At 39.9% G+C, this 21688-nt stretch overlaps 1 protein-coding gene across 1 annotated transcript in view; it reads left to right on the plus strand.

The window, feature by feature from the left end:
• LOC140340694 (ATPase family AAA domain-containing protein 3-B) overlaps nt 1-13536 on the plus strand; it is a 44790-nt gene extending 31254 nt beyond the window's left edge. Inside the window, exons 14-16 of the mRNA XM_072426045.1 lie at nt 1120-1287; nt 2203-2311; nt 12966-13536. Coding sequence (XP_072282146.1) covers nt 1120-1287; nt 2203-2311; nt 12966-13145 — 457 coding nt within the window. The 3' untranslated portion in view covers nt 13146-13536. The remainder of the gene's footprint in view (nt 1-1119; nt 1288-2202; nt 2312-12965) is intronic.
• Nucleotides 13537-21688: the final 8152 nt, after the last annotated feature.

A 21688-nucleotide genomic window follows, 5' to 3' on the forward strand; every position in this document is an offset into this window, starting at 1 on the left:
GATATTGTACACACAATAGATGCGATCGTTTGAACGATACAGGAAGTGACGTGCACCACAGGAAGTGAGCGAACGTTTGTTCACCGCGCATGCTCAGACCATGGACGATCAATGAACGACCGTACACACGATAGATGGTCAACGATCATCGTCCAATCCGATCCGCCGGTCCGGTCGTTCATTTCCAACGACTATCCTCGTTCGTCGGCGTCGTTGGTTACTTTTTTTACGAACGATTTTTGCCCAATTGATCGTTCGTCGTTCATTTCCAACGATAAAAATTGGAAGTGTGTACGCAGCTTTAATACAGCACTTATAATAGCTGCTACTATCAAGAACAAACCTTTTGACACAAAGTTTATGAACACTGTTCACAGAGAGATGCAAAGTAATAATGTTACTTTTGTGTCCTCTGTTTATTTCACCTGCCGATCAAAGGAATGCCATTCAATCTGCATAATGCCTGGTAATTAAATTGACAAGGAAAAAAATGTTAAACAATGAATTTATCTAAATCTGCCTTAAATAACACTCTTGCCTAAACTAAACATTTGTCATAGCAGCAGTTCGTGCCATTTAACTAACTAGGGAAGCTCATATCATAAAATTTTGTCAGGTCCATTCGGGGGTTTACCATAACCAAAACTTGTTTAAGTATAATGAAGAAACTGAAAAATAAACAATTATTTTACAGGCAAAGAGGGTGACTTTGGTTTAAATATCTTTTCAGCCAATAGGGAAGTTTCCTGTTGTCCGTTCTATTGAATGTCTCAGGTGTTTCCTTAGGCTTGTTGCTTTTGAGTTTATTGTTTTTAACACTCTGTGCTTTCAAAGCAGCATAAAGCGAACCATAAATGCAGAAAAGGTGATATAATAGGAGGGAGGACATGTAGAGAGATTGACTCAGCAGCAATGCATGGTATTATTCATCGCTGCGTCCAAAGCAAGAACTGTCTGCATTTGTCAAAGCAGCATTTGCCTTCGTATGAATTATGAGAGATTTTAGGCCTTTTGTAAATCTATAGGAAATAGGACAGTCACATTGATTGTGTGTGTGGTCAGCTCGACTGGTCCTGCTCAATGAGAAATTTAAGTATGTGTCTCTGTTTCCCCTTCTAGGTTTATGTTGGTGCTGGCCAGTAATCAGCCAGAACAGTTTGATTGGGCCATCAATGATCGAATAGATGAGATTGTCAACTTCGATCTTCCTGGACTGGAGGAGAGGGAGCGCCTGGTTCGGCTTTACTTTGACAAATATGTCCTGAAACCAGCAAGCGAGGGCAAGCAGTAAGTATGGACATGGTTTCAAAGTATGGCAATTGTATTTAGGCATTGGAGGCAAATGTGTCAGTCTTAAACTAATAAATTGTCTGATTAATAGGAAGAGCACTAGCCGTTTTGAACTGCTGCCTAGAACTGGTGGTCCTATTGCTATTATTTCTGCTGCTTTAGTATTTGGTATTACTGATTCCTGGGTTAGCTTCTTGTTTTCTGAACAGAAGGAATCATAATTTTATGCCGATGTGGAGACTGAAGGCTAAAGGGTGAACCAGTAAGATGAACTGCTGAATTGAGTACCAAATGAGTCACCTGACAAACTTTTAAAGTAGCACTCATCTACAAAATATATAACCTTGCGAACAGGTAGATTGTTTACTGCAGAAGAGACCTCTATCATCTTTCTTCTGCAAAAAAAAAAAATACCTGTCTGTTAGTAGTCTTCTTTACAATATTCTGTGCTGTTCATGTGTTCTCGGCATACCTCAGTGCCAGAATAAATGAACTCTCATGTGCATGCTAAGGTCTTGCATTTTACCAGCCTGACAAGTCAAGATTGCCAAGGATCCTTGTACCAGGAAAAAACAGGTGAAAATGTTGGCAGCACTGACGAAAACTGAAAGCATCAAATAGGCTGCTTTTTTTTTATATTTACAAAGAATTATTTCATAAGTAGTATACTTTTCTGAAAGCAGCATTTTGTATAGCTCAAACTTGTAACTGCTGTGCCTGAAATGGCCATGTGAATAAAGAGTTTATGGTTATGCTTTTCTGTTCTCCCGTAACATTTGGATCTGTACCTGCAGGCCTATTCCATGTACAGTCTCCCTCACAAAGAAAAGTGCTCCATTAGCTCCATTTTTACAGTGCATTAGATCACTATCTTGGTTTTTCTAACAGTCTGCTTCACATTTATTTCTGTAGGCGTTTGAAAGTTGCCCAATTTGACTATGGCAAGAAATGTTCAGAGCTGGCGAAAACAACTGAAGGCATGTCTGGCCGAGAGATCTCCAAACTTGGTGTCGCTTGGCAGGTAAGTGCGCAATGTGTGACGTCGGGTTGGATTTGTTAAAGCTTGGGTGTGGGTTAACAAAGAAACAAAAGCCTCAGATTTCACTGCTTGCTAAAATTCCTGTAAACCGTGTATGACAGTTTAACTGAATTCACATGGAATCCTTACATTCTTAAAGCTGGTTGTATGCACAGTGGTATTTTAGGTAGATTGGGTTTTGTTTTGAGGCTAGCAAAACTGTATATAAAACGCTAACAATAAGCTTCTTGTTTTTTAAATATTGTATATAACTGCATGTTTTTTGAGGTGTCCCCTCCTTCCATAAATGTTACCATTTATCTGAAAACACTCATGCTGCCAAAGCCTGAATGTGCTTCTAGGCTTGCTTGGTGTTTTACAGCCAAATGGTTACTGCAGCGTGCTTTCCAGATACAGAGCAGTGGCAATGTGTTTTTTTTTTTTTTTTGACCCCTGAAGACTATTTTATATATAGTCTGTGTAGACCAGGCACCTTTCAGGGGTTCCCCTTTATTTTATTTTTCTCCCCAGCAGATTTTACCAATTCTTCTATTTCTGCTTGAGCTGGCACAAATGGTGGTATGGTTTCTGGTGCAGACGCTGACTTCATACAATTAAAAGTGTCACATGCACACATCCTCTGCACCCTCTTTCCCTCCAGCCACCTCTTCAGCAATGAAAAATCTACCCATTGCTGCTCCAAAAATAGTTTTGTCCCTCACTGATACGAAAACAAAAGTTTATAAGCTACCTTCCAACAATGCTGGTCTGTCAGATTTGATGTATCCACATGTTTGCCTTAAAGTGTAACTAAAGGGTTTATTCAGTTTTCAGAAAGATTCTTTAATAGGGTGGACAGTAAAGCAAAGAAAACCCTGCAAACATGAGGAGCTGGCATATTTAATGGTGCTGTTGACAGTTCAAGTCTGTGTAGCACATTTGTAGAAACAAAATGTATTCTTGCTACAGTTTATTCAGTTTTCAGAAAGTTTTATTAATAGGATGGACATTACAGCAAGAAAAAGCCTGCAAACATGATACCCCCTTTAGGAAATGCTTACAAAAAATAAAGCCTGTAATTGGAATCAGAGTTGCATCAACAATATGCAGAAAGAAATTGGCCCTTTGATATGGAAGCTGGAAATGATCAAAAAGATCGTTTCCAGCAACAACGTTTCTCCACACATTTTTCAACTTTTGGTAACATGATTGAACTCTAGATCATTAGTTTTCAAAAAATGCTAAACAAAAGGACTTTTTTTGTGTGTGTTTTTTTTCTCAGAATGATGTGATTTGGACATGACAAACTCCCCTTTGATTTTCTTATAATATGGGTTTTGGTATTAGGTCACTTTTTTGTTTGGTTGCCTTCTATGGATCTTTCTTTCATGACTTGAAAGCAGCGTGCTGCAGTAGTGACTGTCTGTAACATTTGTCTTTATCACCACCCTCGGTACCAAGGCTGCTTGTGTCACCCTAATTAGGACCCATTTGTGAATACATTCCAGCTGTGCCCATTATTTCTGCATGTTTCCACAGCCCTTGTAGAAAAATACCAAAGCGAATAATAATAATAAAAGCAACAGAAAGCTCAAAACGACTGTGCGTCGCCCGATTGAGCCGAGGCAGCTCAGCTTGTGTGACAAATTGGGGAAAATGACTGCAGAGCAGTGTTTCAAGACCATTATCTCTGCTGGGTGGATAACTATTTGCATTAGCGAGGGCCGAAAAGCAGGCAGCGTCCATGCTAGCACATTGAATGGAAGTATTTGCATTGACTGTCTCCCCACAGGCTGCTCTGCCTTTTGTCAGCCTTGTGCTGGATTACGAGGAGATGTAATTCCCCCCACTCACCCCATCTTAGTCTTTGCAGCAGATGTGCTCAGTCCGGTTCAGGGTGGAAGCTACAGAGTGGAACAAGGATTTCCAATGGGGCTTCTGGGGAGAGGAAGCTCCGACATTTTTCGTTTCTATGGAGAAAAAACAGGTTTTAAAGCTCAAGTTCACCATTTTTTGTCCACCTGTGTTTTTTTTTTTACTGAGCCCACTTTGTTGCAGGTAAAGGGTCAGTCTGGCCAAGACTGATATTTTGGTTGTTGGTAGATGTACCCCTAAAAGTGCCCTCCTACGTGGGTGCTGTCATCTCCTCCTGTGTCACTGTCTGGTTATTTGAAAACCCTATTTAATGTACAGCCTTGCATAATATGTTGGCACTATATAAATCCTGTTTATTATTAATAATACCTCCTAGTCCAAAAAGAAAATTAAGCAGCTCACAATGTCCAATGTAGTAAAAGCTTTGTTCCAGACAGAACACAAAGCCCTCTAGGACCTCCCCTCTGTAGTCTGTAATATCTTTTTTAGGTTTCCATCAGTGTGTTTGTTATTAAGATGTTGCATCTGTACATCTGCTGTGACCATTATCAGGGCTCCTATTCTCCTTGACGTATTTTTTATTAAGGAGAATGAAAGGGGAAGAAATGGAAAATCCATAAGTGGAAAAGAACATCCAAAATTCCCAGGTGGACAAGAGCAGCATGGGAAATCATGCCTGACATGTGAAACCAGGGGTAACTTAGCCCATCAAGCTGTCCCTATATCTATACCTGTTATGTTTTACTTTCCACAATTCAACAGTATTCTAGTATTCATCTATTTGCACAAAGCAATGACTGTGTGCAAGATTGTAAGTCCCTCATGGCCACAGCCTGACGGTATAATGTATATCTTCTGAAACATCTTGGATTATGTTGGCGCTATAGAAGTAAATAAAGATTTGTCAGAATGATTTTACATGAATTACTAGAAACAATTTCCATAAATCCAAGGAAATGGAAAAGATGCCAAAACGAATGAACCATTTTAGGTGAGGAATGTTTCTGGAACCTTAGTGCTGCAAGACACCCCCCTCCTAAACCTTCAGCCACTGAGTTCTAGTAGCTTGGAAATCATAATGCCTTTTTGGAATGAATTTCTATCCATGTCTACTAGTAGGCTTTGCATTATTTAGTAGCGTGCAGTGAATTAAGAAACCGGCGGATTCCCGCCTAACCAACAGGGACTGAAACCTGTCCTGATAAATTCATGAACTCTGCCACAGTAACCTCCAGTGTCCCAGTCTCTTCCGAGAGGGTAACCTTGGTAAAGGGTATCTCTCCTTCCAGCACGTCTGAAGAGTTGCTTTGTCAGCCAAGTCTGCGGAAATGGGTTAACGTGTCCGCAGGGGGAGATAAAGAAGTATGAATATGAATGAGGCGCGATGCCGGTTTTTTAGTGCGCCAGCAGCTCTCGGCAGGGGCAGCCGCTTCTCCGTCATCTTTTCTCATCCCTCATTCCTCCCCTCCTTTCCACCACCTCCCCTGGCAGGCAGGGACCCCGCAGCTCGGCTATTTTTAGAAAGTCATTCAGAAAAGCAGCCAAGCGCAAAGCATGGCAGTGTTCAGCGACAAGATGCAGGGGTTTGCTGGTGACATATGAGGGATGAACAATTTATAGGTATTAAGCTCCGGTGATAATGCTGTCAGACTCTGCGGCTTATAAAACAAATACATAAATGTAATGTTAACTCATTTGCTGCCAGTGAGGGGGTTTTAAGCATCCTTCCATCTGCTCCTTTTTACGTACGTTCCTCCATTCCTAGACGTCACCCTTTCTCTGCTGACATTGTTTAATTCAAGGACGATTAGGTGTGTGTGCTGGTACGTGCAATGTTTAACCTTGACAAGTGATGTTGAAGAATATATGTGGTTCAATCCAGGATTTTGCTAGACATTGTTCAGTCATGCAGCCTAATGGGGAAGCTTCCTGTATTGTTACCTTTGTAGCCACTCTGTCCTGTTGGAGATCTTGTCAGGGGAATCTTTAAAACATATGGGAACTCAGTAAGTGGTTCCACATACCAGCACCACTGAAGTATCAGATTTGGGGAAAGTCAAGTTATGGCAGCATTTTCCATACAAGCCTCTGTTGGTGTTTAATAAACCTACCCATTAACCAAGAGTTTATACCATTCGTATCGGTGTTCAAAAACTGTATTTTTAGAGAAACAATGTTAGGATTCTATGTTAACATGGTGGAAGTAGTCCTGGTGTAGCTGTCACAACAGTTCACATATCTGTCCATCAGTCATAGAATTGGCAAAAAGCGTTGTTATAATTAATGTTTGTTGTGCAATTGCCAATAATTATGCAGCAATAAGCTCACTAATGTGCAGATCCGTAATGTGCAGATCCCAGAATGTGAACTTTATTCAGTAATATGTTCTTTAGGCTTAGTAGCTTTGCCTCAAGTCTACATTACAGATTGTTCGGTGATAACAATGGCATTGTGTACAGTATGGGACTAGCATGGTATGATGTATTTGTAATGGTGAGAGCAAAACTTTTCTATATGATATAGTAGTGGTACTGTACTATGTACGGAGAAATTGGTAACTCAAAAAGTGCCGGGTAGTGCGCCCTGCAAAAAGGGGCTGGGAGAACACTGTACTTGCTTTGTGTTATTTCTTACTGCAGAGCACCTGCACTATATTTCTGTAACTGACCACCTACACCTTGTTATCTCTTATGTTGAGGCACTGCTAATATCATGGTAGCTTTCATTGTTTCATCTTGCCATTTAGCTTCTTCTAAAGCATGGCCGCAGTCCACTAACTCATTAAATGTTGTTTTGCAGAAATGTGTCCAAACAAAGAATAGGATATTAATGGCTGCCAGCTGTGTTGCAGATTCCATTACATTTTAAGTGAAAACATGCAATTATCTCTGTGTAATAGATACCTACAGCTTTTTCCCCTGTCATTTGTAAATGTTTAATGGCAATTAATTTTTAATTTTGCTATTAATAATTGAGTTTCAGCACAGTGTTTATGTTGTGTAATGACTATTTCTAGTGAATCTAATGCACCAAACATTCACATTTCTAAAGCCCAAGCAAGCATGGGTGGGATCTCATCTAGACTTGGCAAATTTAGCCATTTTATGACTGTTGGGTTACTTCCACAGTTCCACAAATTGTGCTGCAGAAGAACAAGGCCAATAAAGCTTTGGATTCAACAAGCAGATCGTAATTCATTGGTGGTTGTTGATGATGGTAACATAGGTCTCGACAATCTTCTAGCATTTACCCTATGAATATACCCCAAGCTTTTTTTTCCCAGGCTGGAAGTGAAGGGATTTCTCCATAATGCATGGCTAGGCCATCCCAACTGTCTCATTCTCTTAATTGTCCTACATGGTCACCATGTCACATGAGTTTCTGGTGGAGTCTACAGTTTTCTATATTACACATGCACAGTGCACTGTTGCCATCAATAAAGCTACCCAGCAGCATTGAAATTCAAAGGATGGTGACAACTATTTAAAAACAGGTATTGGCAAAAAAACATGGCGATTGTTCTTCTACATGTGGAGTTTTTTTTTTTTTCTTTTTTTTTTTTTTTGCACAGTCCTGCACATGTGTTATACAAACCTAGCAGGGATGGTTTGTTACTGCCTGGTGTCACTTTGGTACAGTACCGCTAGTCTGAATATGCCCCAAACGCTTATTGCCTGGTGCTGATCCCTAAGTTTAATATTATTATTATTATTATTTTTATTACACAGTATTTATATAGCGCCAACATATTACCCAGCACTTTATAAAGTCCAGAGTCATGTCACTAGCTGTCCCACAAAGGGGCTCACAATCTAATGGCTCCACTATAATTAAATGTTAATGTATTTTAATCTCTAATACAGTCTAAGAACATTTTTGGGGAAGCCAATGAACCTAACTGCATGTTTTTGAAGTGTGGGAGCAAACCGGAGTACCCAAAACCTCCATGCAGATAGTATCCTGGCCAAGCTTCAAATCTGGGACCCAACGCTGCAAAGGCCAGAGTGCCAACCAGTGAGCCATCGTGCTGCCCATTATGACCTCTAAACTTAAAGCCACACATGCACCAAAACAAATATGAACTGCAGTACAGCATCCTCAGATAATTTAGTAGGGATTTACACTGCAGTTAGTGCTGAAAATCTACACTGATTGCAACTGATCCCTTCAGTTCTGTGGCTTGTTTTGATGTACTTGTGGCCAGTCATACTAGAGAGTGTTAGAGTGCTCCATCGTCCTCCAAACATGTCTCCTTGTTCCCGGTGACCTTCAGCCGGCATAAAAGGAGGAAGAATTTTCAGTTAATCTACATTACACAGCCGTTGCACTGGAAAATCCCTCAAGAAGGCAGTTTGAGGGGAAGATGAGCCTTTTCACCTGCCAGCTGCGGGAGTTGGCGATAAAACTGCTTACACTGAAATTGCTGCAGAGCGTAAATACTCCAACTTCTCCAGCATTCATGAATAGAAATGGGCCTTCATTAACCAGAGCATGTGTTCACTTTTACTGGCTGCACAATTCCCTTTGCAGCCATTAACCCTTCCAGCAATACAGGGCACTAAACAAATATCCTAATCTAGTTAATGGAGCGGGATGCATCTATTGTCAGGGTAAGGGGGGGTGGGGGGAGGTAGGTCACACTATGCAAGGGGATTTACCAAAAATGCATGATTCGGCTTTCCCAAGATTGTTCCATTATTTATCTTAATTGGTTTTTTATCGCAACGGTTTTTTGTGTGTTTTTCAAAGAAATTCAGTCTTTGTACTCTGGAGATACATATTACTGTCAATTGTTCTTTCCACTGCTTTATTCATGAGAGTTAGGACAATTATGGGTGTAAATTGGTCAGCTTAGCAATATGATTTAGCATTGTTTGGGGGAATCCAAGGTAGTTATAGGAAACCTTTTTCAAATAGATTCAGTGGTTGACGAGAAGCCCAGAACCGCATTTGTTTTTGTTTTTTTAGACAAAGCCAGATATACAAACCTTGTTGGGGCTCTCTCAGCTTCCTCATGTGCTGTAGCATTGACAGGTGTCCTCTGGTTCCAGACTTAAGCTATGTACATATGTAATCATCACCCAAAATTTTCATGCTCATTTCAAGTGAAAATCTGACTTGTACAGTGGTTCCCTCGATGATGTCTATCAATCATCATTCTGCACTGAGCATTGATGGAACAGCTGATTGGTAACAACTGCTGTGTATTTCAATAGAGGTCAACACTGCGGGCTGCTGCTCACCCGTCATCCCCTCTCTATAGAGCAAAGCAATGATAATGCAGAAGCAACTAGAACACGGGAACAGAATGTTGTCGCTTTATTACTGGAAATACCTAAACATGGACTTTCATGGGAAGTTCACCGTATTACTTAAAGCAGAGGTGTAAACTAATAATAAAAAAAGGACACTTACCTTTAATCCAGTGGGTCCCTCACTGGCAATGGCACTGGTCCTTCCCACGATGCAGTCCCGCGTCGTCCTGGAATTCCTTTTTGTCCCAGGGCAGAGGAAGCACTGGGGGCCGCCATCTTTCATCTTCTCTTCCGTCGTCTTGTTTCTTCATCACCCAATCATGCACTGCGCAGGTTTGAGAATGGGTGACACCGATCTCGCTGTGCATGCGTGAGATCGACATCTCTTTCCCCTAGGAGGAAAAATGCACCTTTTGCGCATGCCCGAGATTAGAGCATGCGCAGAAGGAGCGGCCAGGACCTCCCAGGGTGCGTGACGTATGTATCCCGGGAGGCTATGTAAAGTAAAAATGTTCTATGTAAAGTAAAAATGTTGAGTTGCTTTAAGTGCAAGCTGCAGATTTAAAAATATAGAAACAGATTTAAAATTAGAATACCAGGGTAAAACGTGAGATTTTAGTAACAACCAGAATCTTACTAATAATGGAGTACCAGAGACCTGTGAGCAATGTTTTTATGTTGCCAAGCATTTTCATTAGGGCTGTGGTAAATGCGATTCCTGCTTTGACTATCTTCATGGTATTGTCCCGGTCTCTCTGCAGTGTTGGGGGAGAGTGCTGCACACATCACAATGATACAATGCTCTAGATACAAACACCTATTTTCAGCTTGGGAAGGCCTGTCACTTCTTCTCTATGTCATTTGTGTCCTGAAGCTACACACAGACTGCCGTAGCCCCCTTGCACTGTTGACACTGAAGAAGAAAATGGAGATGGCTTTGGAAGATGAATACACGTTTTGGCACAAGTATCAGTAAATTCGTTCATAATGGGTTTCATGCAGTGGATCATTCTTGAAAAAATCTATTTCTATTTGGAATTTTGTTTCTGAATTAGCCAGGTTTAAAGCTGAACTTCAAGCAGATATTGTACTACAGATTTACCTTGGTATCAGGCAGTATATATTGTACTATATTGGAGAATTCCAGGTACAACCTAACCATAAATGACTATATGACAATAAGAATAGCTAATTTAGTGTTTAGTAGAAGGCACAAAAGGTATTTTTGGCTTGTCATTCCCCTGAAACCTACATGCGCTGATGTTTATGTGGGATTTGGTGATATAACTGGCCATTATGGACTGTGTAGTGTGAGCCCGCAATGTTCAGATACAAAGAACCTTTTGTTGGGTTTTATTTGCTGTCTGTATCCTTACTAGGGCATATTTCTCTCCAGGTGCCCTGATACCCATTATTACTCTAACTAGAAATTATGGAAATTTTTGGAAGACTTTCCTTTTGTAGAAACTGAAGGATTTGCATAATTATAGAGATATTTCCACTCCTTTTCTTTTGTCTACAACATAGAAAATAAAGGTAAATGTAGCACATTGGTTACACACTGGAATCTGGTTTAGCTCTTTCTGATTCACAGCAAAATAGTTTAGTCTGTAAATATACTTTAATTTCACATCAAAACTTTCCATTTTTTTTCTTTATCATAAAGCAATTGTGTAAAATGAGCATGGTGGGGCTATTCATTGTGAACTGAAGTTCCATTGCTGCACAACGGATGATCATGCACATGTTTTTGGGAACTGCGCTAAAAAAAAAGCATATGTCAGTCAGACTTGGAACATATAAGAAAAACTTTGGTGCTAAAATTTCAGAATTTTAAGCGCCACATTTTTACTTTTGTGTTGTTACATGCAAGGACAGACTGGTGTGAATGGGCCCCAGGTCTACTGAACTGATATGTAATTTGTAAATGGATGGCGTCTAGTTTTACACCTCCACCTCTTCTCCTAATAATTCTTTCTCTATGGGGATACACAGAGTCCCTGCTGTTATCGATCTCTCTTTGTTAGGTTTTTAAATATATTGCTGTCCCCTTTGTTGATGAAGATGGTGAACAAGGCGTGGACCCCTTGACAGGAAAGCCCTTGAGAAGTACAAGAGTCCATAATTTAGTGAATAGATCAATTTTAAGTACGTTGACCTTTATTTAGACTCAGGAGGGTCCCTGGTTTGTAATCCTGCAACGGCTGTAAAATTAAAATTTCCCAATTGGGTATTGCAGTCGTAAATATTAAAATGAAGTCCTGATGGGATTACCTTTGGGCTATCATTTGTGTGGGGAAAGAGGTCGGCCTGGCCCTTTTCCACTTTTAGCTGTGTGCTGTTCAGTGATATCTGACCTAGAAGGATTCATGAGGGAATTCTGTGAGTGTCGGGCACACAATCTGCTTCTGACACAGCAATTTACATGATGAAGTAAGGGGGAATTTGTGGAAGTAATCCTCTTAGTTCCGTCTTGCTCTGATTGTTATTTCGGCAAATGTGGTGCCGAGAGTTACTGATTAGAGGGGTAATAAATCTCTTTACTGAACTTCATTGGAGGTTATATTTTATGCTCCAGATTTTACAGTTAAAGTGGAAAGTATTTTGTGCAGATTTTCCTTCTGCATCCTGTGGAGGAAATGGAAAGCTTAAGATCTTCGCTATTATTTTTGCCAGATTCAAGGAAGTTCAAGCAAGGTGGTGATGTTTTCTGGGCAACCTAAGCAATTTTCGCCATCTGTATGGAATTTCACCACCCATATACAAGTTAGGGTGCATGGTTATCCTATTAATTTCCAATGCACTTCCTGAACACCCTGCATATTGTTACGCAACATTATTAGATTAAGCTTAGGCTTTGGATAGCCATGTGTCACACAGAACAATTATCGTTGAGTGGTCTTCTAATATTTCAAAGAATGTCTGCACTGCTTGAAGCTCATATAACGTTCCTCTTTGTATGTAAAAATATACACCGTTGTACAGTTTCTTTTATATGCAAAAAGACAATGACCCAAGAAAAATACTGCAATTCTGATATTTCTTTAAAAAGTTTCATGTCCAATGACAAGCATTTCTGATGTCCACCCAAGCTCATTCTAAATCATTACCTGTTACCTATTTATTTATAGTGTTTGTATGGCTTTTTTGCTAATGTTTTGGATATAACATAGTTCAAATCTCTTAGCTTATTGTTACTTTTTTTTGTCATCATATTTTGTCCAGACTTCATAAATCTACCAAGGATAGATACAGATTTTAAAATTAACCTGGTAGAAGTTCTATCTCCTCTTATCTACCACAAATCATCTCCCTTACGTGCCCTGAGTGAAGAGAGTTCTATCACCTCACTCTTAGTCTTGTTGACTACCTATCCCTACAACATTAAGAAAATCTCCCCAGCCAGTACATGGCACAGATACTCTTAGTAGTGTTTGGAAATATCATATGGGATGTGTTGCAAATATTGAGGTTTGGAATGTATTTGCTTTTTTCTTTTTTCCTAAAACTCTTGTTATTTGTTTCAGGCTGCAGCCTATGCCTCAGAAGATGGCATTTTGACAGAAGCCATGATCGATGCCCGTGTGGCCGACGCTGTCCGGCAGCACATACAGAAGATGGAATGGCTGAAGGCAGAGGGTAAAGACGAGGAGAAAGGAGCACATAAAAGCCCTCTGCAGCATCTACTGGAAGGAACCCCTGTTTGAATTGCCATGAAATAATAATGACCATTGAACTGCCTCAACCTTTTTTGGCAATCAAGCCAGTAGCTGCCATTAGCCATCACTGGCCAGATCTTCTGTAAGGACAAAGTGGCGCATTAGTGGCCTCCCATCAGCAGGGAGCAGGAATGTAGCTCTTCAGAGGAGATAACAGCGTCCTCTTTTACCATTCATTCCCTATTGAACTCGTCTGTTTGTTTTTTTATATATATATTAATTTTAGACTATCCATGACAATTCTTCTATCATAAAAAAAAACCTTAATACATTGTTTTAACCCTGACTGAAGCTGCTACAACAAACCTCTTTGGTCAAATGTAAAAAATAATGTGATTGTCCAAAAACGTCCATCTATGAAAGAAACTAAATATCAGCGCATTTGTGTGGTGTCTTCTTTTTTTATTTATACTGAGATTTTCTAATTAATTCTTTTCCTAAAGTTATTGAATTCTGGGAGGCTTCTGGACTTTGAAGCCTAATGGTAGATAGTTCAAAATCTTCAGGGACTTCCAGAAGAATGTCAGAATTGAAATTTACATGGGGCAGGAGAGTAAATTCAAAGATTGGGTGGAAGTGATTGGGTGTCTTTCCAGTTGCCCTAAATACTTCTACAAAACAGAAAATAGTTCAAGGATAAATAATCTATAGCAGCAAGCAGTCCTCTTCCATTACTTTCTCTTTTAAAGATTGAAACCTGTCTAAAAATTCCGAGCAGGCAGGTTGTTTATTGCTGATAGGCTAGATGATGTCCCTTCTGCAATAAAGTAAACTCATCTGCCTGATCACATTTTTATAGAATATATTCTCCACTTTCTTTGCCATATTGTGGGTGCAACGTATTTACCCAGCCCTTCTAGGTTTTAGATTTTCCTAATTGACCAAACCTGCATCATGTAAGTACCATGCACAAGCATTCTCAGCAGATGGGGTTTACTTGACTGCATTGGATGTGCAGCCCAGTGTTATTTGAAGAAAAGGTTGTGAACAGGTAGGTGAGTATTTATTACCACCTATTCCTTCCCTAATAATGAATCTGCCTACTCACACTTTTCATTTTAAAATTTAGTTTTGCTTTAAGTCTTGTGAAATTATAGCCTGATTATACTAACACAACCACCACTTTTTAGAACCAGTAATCTACAATCTATTTTAGTTACACTTGAGTTCATTTTTAAAGAAAATAAGTACATGAATTGGTGACTTGAATCTTTCTGGAGTTTGGCCTTAACTCTTACCTATGTGGAAATCAGACTGTTGTACCCCAGCACCATGTAAACCTTGAGGAATATTCTACATGGCAGACATTAATGTATGTCAATACCCTTGGGGATCACAGTAGTCCAAGCTAAGCTTTTTAAACTCCCGTGAATGTCTATAGGGAGACTAAATCACTATTGTGTACATGAAGATCGGAACGTCTTAGTCTATTGTAGGAAACCCATGATTCAATACCAACCCCCTCCTCATACACACGCCTCCCAAATACTCATCCTGATTCAGACAGGGCTGCCAAATGAAGACAAATCTCTTTATTAACAGCAGTTCTGGCCCTGGAATCTTGGCCTTCAAGACACATTGCTCATCTAACCCCTGCACAAGGCTTTGTGGCATCTTATTTCATGCCCCAGCAGCTAGTGAGCGGCAGCTTGAGTTGGCCAGGGTGACAACTAAATGAGTCCAGCTCCTATTTTCAGAAAAATGCTTGCCAGCCATTTCACTTTTGTGGTTGCAGCATGACTGCTGAAATAGGACGGTTTAATTCTCTTCCTGTCTGCAAGCAATGCAAAGGATTAACGTCTTTGTAGGGCTTGTAGTCTAGATCCGAAAGTGTATGTGTGTGTATATATAAGTTATACACACATATACACCCAGTGCACGGATTTATAAAATACACATTTATATTTAAAGCCTGAGAATACTACATCACATCTTGTTTATGGGACTAAATATCCTGGTCAGCAATCAGAAAAAAAGAAACCATTCTGGCTCTCCCATATTGAATTCCAAATACACCAGCCTTTCTCAACCTTCTATAGTATTATATAGTATATTTCTATGCTATAATTAGTATATTGTCTTGTACATTGCTGGCAAGTAGGAAAAATGCCACCCTTACTGATAGCCCAAAAGATCATTGTTGTCACTTAAACCTTTAAGTCATAAAATAATATTTAGTCAAGGAACCCCTGGCAACCTCTGCAGGAACTCTAATAAAGAAACACTGATGGAGGCTGCAGTGCTGGAATAAAAAAAAGGGGTGAAAGCCACTGGAAAGACAAGTAAATGCCTTTTTTCTACGTGGAGCTGCCATTTATATTTGGGCACAAACCACAGCACAAAATACGGCATTAACGTTTGATTTATCACATTGTTCTCCAAAAGTGTATTGGGTGCTGTTAAAAATTAATAGCACTGCATTGTACAATGTGTGGTATGTGCGTCACCATGCGACTGCTGGTACGCAATATTGTATACAATCCCGCAGTGCAGGAGTGTAAATGGGCCCTAAAAGCAAATGTTGCATGGCATTTAAAATTAATGCTTTAGTTTGTTTAGGAGAAAGTCAGTCAGGCCAGATTCCCATTACCCCTAATCCATTTAGTATAAAAAAAAACAAAGATATAATTAGCCATCCAAACCTGCTAATTAGTGAGTAATTATCTGACAGTAAGCCAGCTGCACTACCCTGTGGCACTTGAGCTGGAAGCAAGGCTGAGGTTTCTAACAACTGGATCAGAATGAGATGGCATTTCAGCAATACAAAGTTAGGAGATTAGATCTTCTTATGCAGGGAATGGTGGTCAGTTTCATTTAGCTTTACCGTTTTATGAGAATATTGAATGTATGACAAAAAAAAACTGCCAGTCTTCTGCACAGCTTGCTCTTTATCATAGACTTGGATGAACATCTTATGAAGCCTCAGCACCCAACTGTTCCAAAGTCCCCCTGTTCCACTTTCCTTATAGGTTCCCTTCCTTTAGGTCTAATGTATATACCTCTAAAAAGAGAGAAAAAGATATTTATATTGATATTAAAAGCCATATACTACAATACACAATGGGTACATGGGGGTTGCATTAATGCTTTGTGTTATTAAAAAACTTTTTTCCTTTTCAGAATGTTTAGTGGCATGTTACATGAAAGCTTTTCCCTAAACCCATGCAGCTCTCTTTTTAGGGTGGGGTAAAAGCTGCAGGGCATCCTTTTGGGTGCTGCTCATGGATTGTGAGTCACACCACTTCTCCCCTTCCACTCAGTGGCAGTGCTAGGGTTTGGCATTTAGTGCCATTGGGAAAGCCTGAAGAGAATCCTGCATGAGCAAAGCACATGTTTAAGAACTTCTGGATGATATACAGTTAGGTCCATAAATATTTTAACATAGACAACTTTTTTCTAATGTTGGTTCTGTACATTACCACAATTAATTTAAAATGAAACAACTCAGATGCAGTTAAACTGCAGACTTTCAGCTTTTATTCAGTGGGTTGAACAAAAAGATTGCATAAAAATGTGAGGAACTAAAGCCTTTTTTTTACACAATAACTTCATTTCAGGGGCTCAAAAGTATTTGGACAAATTAAAAAGCTGAAAATAAAATGTTCATTTCTAATATTTGGTTGAAAACACTTTTCTGGCAATGACAGCCTGTAGTCTTGAACTCATGGACATCACCAGATTCTGGGTTTCCTCCTTTATAATGCTCTGCCAGGCCTTTACTGCAGCGGCTTTCAGTTGCTGTTTGTTTGTGGGCCTTTCTGTCCAGAGTTTAGTCTTCAACAAGTGAAATGCATGCTCAATTGGGTTCAGATCAGGTGACTGACTTGGCCATTTAAGAATATTCCACTTCTTTGCTTTAAAAAACTCCTGGGTTGCTTTGGCTGTATGTTTTGGGTCATTGTCCATCTGTATTGTGAAAGGTAAATGGAGGCATTGTGCTTACTGACCACCAATGTAAGGAGCATTCTACCGAATGACTTCCAATGTAAGGAGCATTCTACCCACTGATCCCCAATGTAAGGAGCATTCTACCCACTAACATTTATTCCACTGATCACCAATGTAAGGAGCATTCTACCCACTAACATTTATTCCACTGATCACCAATGTAAGGAGCATTCTACCCACTGATCATCAATGTAAGGAGCATTCTACCCAATGACTTCCAATGTACGAAACATTCTTCCTATTGACCACCGATGTAAGGACCATACTTCCCAACTACTTCTAATGTTAAGGGTAGTCTTCCCACTGACTACCAATGTAGAAGCATTCTTACAGCCGATCATCCATATAAGGGGGATTTTTCCTACTGATCCCCAATCAACGAAGCATTCTTCCCAATGATCACTAATGTAATGAGCATTCTTCCTAATAGCCATCAATATATGGAGCATTTTACCCAGTTATCACCAACTAATAGATATGTTACCACGAATATAAATGGACACCTACCTCACTGACTATCAATGTAAAGGGGACAGTTCCACTGACCATCAATGACTGCTATGCAAGTCAACGGAGAGGAGCACAGTGGGGTGCTACTCGCTTGTCCTCTCTTTATGCCCCTCTATAGAACAGAATGGACGATGTGTGTACAGAACGCATTTGTTCATCTGTCACTGGAAATGATGATCGTTGATGTTGCCTATCAGTGTATTGAACACCATTGTATTGAACACTTTTCCACTGATCAATCATAAATGGGGCACTTTTCCACTTGCCATCAATGAAGGGGGACACTTTTCCACTGACCATCAGTGTAAGGGGCACTTCTTCTTTGATCATCAATGAAGGGGGCACTTTTCCTCTGACCATCATTGAAAGGGGCACTTCTCCTTGACAATCAACGAAAGGGGCAGTTCTCCTTAAAAATCAAAAAAGGGGGCACTTCTACTCTGGCCTTCAATGAAGGGGGCAACTGTGCTCTGACCACCAATGAAAGGGGCACTTCTCCTTGGCAATCAATTAAAGGGGCACTTCTCTTCGGACCTTCAATGAAGGGGGCATTTCTCCTCTGACCATTAATGAAGGGGGCACTTCTCTTCTGTTCATAAATTAAGGGGGCACTTCTCCTCTGGCCATTATTGAAAGGGGCTTTTCTCCTCTGACCATTAATGAAGGAGGTATTTCTCTTCTGACCATCAGTATAAGGGAACACTCCAGTTTTCATGGCTTGCCTTTCTTTTATGACCACCATGAAAATTTGTTTCATTTTGATCACTCTATACATTTTTCCATATAGAGCAGCCAGGGGTTTCAGATCTCCTACGTACGCCACAATATTTTTTCTTTTTCTCATATGTACAATAATAAATAATGTTTCATGGTCTGTAGATATAATTATTGGCTGGGGTTTTCTGAGACCTACCAGTTATCTGAAGAGTTCCTCTGGGGTAAAAAGGGTTGAAATAGCCAGAAAGATTATTGGTGTCGGTGGTAACTGACCTGGGAGGCACAAATTACTGATTGCCAAGGAACCCCTAGCAACCTCTGGAGGAACCCCGGTCTGGAAACATTGCTCTAGTCAAACATTTAGCAGGAATGTGAAGTGATAATTGTGGGTATTGGTGATTTTTATTCTGGGGGCACAAATCTATCTTATCGCTTGGTGAAATACTTTCCCAGGAATGCAGCAAAGACGCTTCCTTGTACAGGATTGTGACTGGAAATCAGAATGCAGTGTGCAGAGCCTGATGTTGCATAGGAGATGTCTGCACTGATTGGCTGAGACTGTTGTCATGGTAACGCCGGCCCTGCTTCCTCTGCAGCTTGTCAACACATGCATTATCTTTTCTGAAAGAGCCCGTTCACCTATGTCTGATCCTACATGTAATACGGCATGTGGCAGCGCTGCGTAATATGTTGGCGCTATATAAATAAATAATGTGGCTCACTGCATATTCTACTGTATATATAACATGCACTAAATAATAGGGTGGACACTTCATTTTCAGGCATTTTTACACCACATAAATGATGTAAAGAAGGAAGTGAGGGAAGGAGGCAACCTAGTTTTTATATTTTAACATTTTTAATTACTTTTATTGGGTTTTTAAGTGTGAATGTTAGAGCCCATGGTAACCAAATAAAATCTGTCTTACTGATCTCACTGCAGTATACTGATTTTTAATTGGTTGCTATAGACTACAGTGCAAAACCAAAACAACTCCAAATGAGTTAGGTTTTCTAAGAGGGTTACCAAATCTGGAGATCTATAAAAAGTCCCCGTCCCACCAAAAAATAGGAATTGATTTTGCAATACTTTTAACTTTCAGATTTATATTGAGCTATTTGACTAAGTGGAAGCTGGGACTTGCTGTTGGTTCTATTACACTACTGAACCATTTATTTCCAGGATATTATAGTATTTTGAGCGCAGACAACTCATATTTATATTATATATATATCAAGTGAAGCTCTGGTGACTTCAGCTATTCAATCATGTGTTAGCATAATTCCTGTTTTTTACATTTTCTTGCATGTGATTGAGTATTCTTTGTACAGTGAATTTTACCACATCCACTGAGCTAAGTGAATATTCCTTGCAGATGTGAGATACTGACAAACCTGAACTCCTTTAGTAAATCACCATCACTGTCTGCTTGCCTAGCATGTGGACAACAAATATATTAAAAAGGCCAGGAATAAACACATAAGATAAATCTGCATTGTGATTTGCGTTGGTGTGTTGTCGTTGGCACGCATAGTGACTGCAACCACGGAAACTTGCTGATTGTGCACTGACATTCACTGTGCATTGAGTGATACTAGCTTGCCATGCAGATTGAACATCCCAGTGATTTTGCCTATAAAACATTTTTCTGCACAAAAGAAGTTTGCAAAGCATTGGCGTATTTACACTGAGCGTGTTTACAAATCCCATACGTTATAAAAAGTAAGTGAATGTGCGAGTATTATTCACTGGAATCTGTGTTCTATGCATTATATATGGAATGATCCATACATAGTACAATAATTCTCTGTGTATTGTACGGGTCATTGGGGCTTTATTTATTGCATGATTTATTGCAGTCACTTTACACTTTTACATTGCTTTGGTGCTTTGTTATATTATTCATGGTGCCAGGGCACTACAACAGACATAAAATACATAGCTGCACCACTTTTGTTATGCACATCAGTCTATGGCATGTGCATTGGGTTATTATTTTAAATGAATGGCACTGCAATGCAGTGTTCAGTATATAGAGACCAGTAGAACTTTATTAAATCCATTCTTGGAATGTTATCCGGCTGTGTGGACCTCAGAAGAATGGAACCCTGGATGATAATTCTTTGGGGGAAATTTGAATATCGCTGGTCAATATCTTGATGGAGGTCAATTGGAAGGCATATGGACCTCATTGGGCATATTTTTGTCCCCCCCCCCGCCACTTCCTCCCATTGCTCTGTTTGTGTGTTTGCGCTGTGACTACAATCTTGCATGTGGAGTTCCAGGTCTGGATAGCATGGAATGGCATGAATGTAACTCCCGAGTAAGCAGAATTTTACTCAGAGTAAAAGAAAATCATTTGAGACCAGATAGAACTGAATTGAACTAAAGACTAAGGTTTTAAACAATTTTATGAATTAATTTATTAAAGTTCCTCTGGCATTTTATATAAAGACAGTCTTCATGTGTGGATGTATTAAAGTTCCATCTTCTGTTGTGTTATCACATATTTCTTTGTATATGTTGTGTAAAAAATGTGCAGCAATGAGATTTTGTTTTTATTTAGATTAAGTAATGTGCAGTAAATCATGCATTTTATCATGTATGGGGGCTGATTACTTAAAGCTCTCCAGGAGTGGAGATGATAGACTATCATGGGGGAACCTGGGTGATTCAGCAAACCTGGAATAAGTCTGGTGCAGGCTGAAAACAGTTGCCAACTGGTAAATTATTTGTAAGGAATACAATACAGATTTGCAGGAACACCCATGTTCTCCCATAATAGTCTATATTCTCCAGTCTTGTAAAAATGAAAGCCCATTTTATCCTGCATGCATGTGCACATTACAGGTGTGTTATCACTTCTCTGAGCATGTGAAAGCAAATTCCACTTGTGGGGGGTCAGCATAGAATGTCAATAGCTAGAGCTTTGGTGCCCATATGGCACTGTATTCATGGGCTGTGCCTATTAGTTCACCATCACATCATGGCTCCAGCTTTGGACATTTGCATTTTCAGGCTTATTTATTAAAGCATGCAGGTATAATGTATGTATGTTGTTGTGCACTGCAGTGCAGGTCTGTCTGCATGTTCTGTACAGCACCTCAATGCACCTTACAAACTGACATATGTTTGGGGTATTACACACATTGATGTAAAGTGCCTAAAGCAGAACTACACCCAGTAAATTTATTTTCACCCGGTCTTCTTCTTCCTTCTTCTCTTCCTTGTTCTGATCCTGGGCTTTGTTAATCAGCCAAGCCAGGATGATGCAACTCCCGCACACTTTAGTTCCTCTTTAATAATATGCTGTAACTTCCAGGTGTAATAAATACCCGCTCCCCCACTGCACACC

The sequence above is a fragment of the Pyxicephalus adspersus genome, chromosome 11 (genome assembly GCF_032062135.1).
Source record: "Pyxicephalus adspersus chromosome 11, UCB_Pads_2.0, whole genome shotgun sequence".
Taxonomy (NCBI): Eukaryota; Metazoa; Chordata; class Amphibia; order Anura; family Pyxicephalidae; genus Pyxicephalus; species Pyxicephalus adspersus.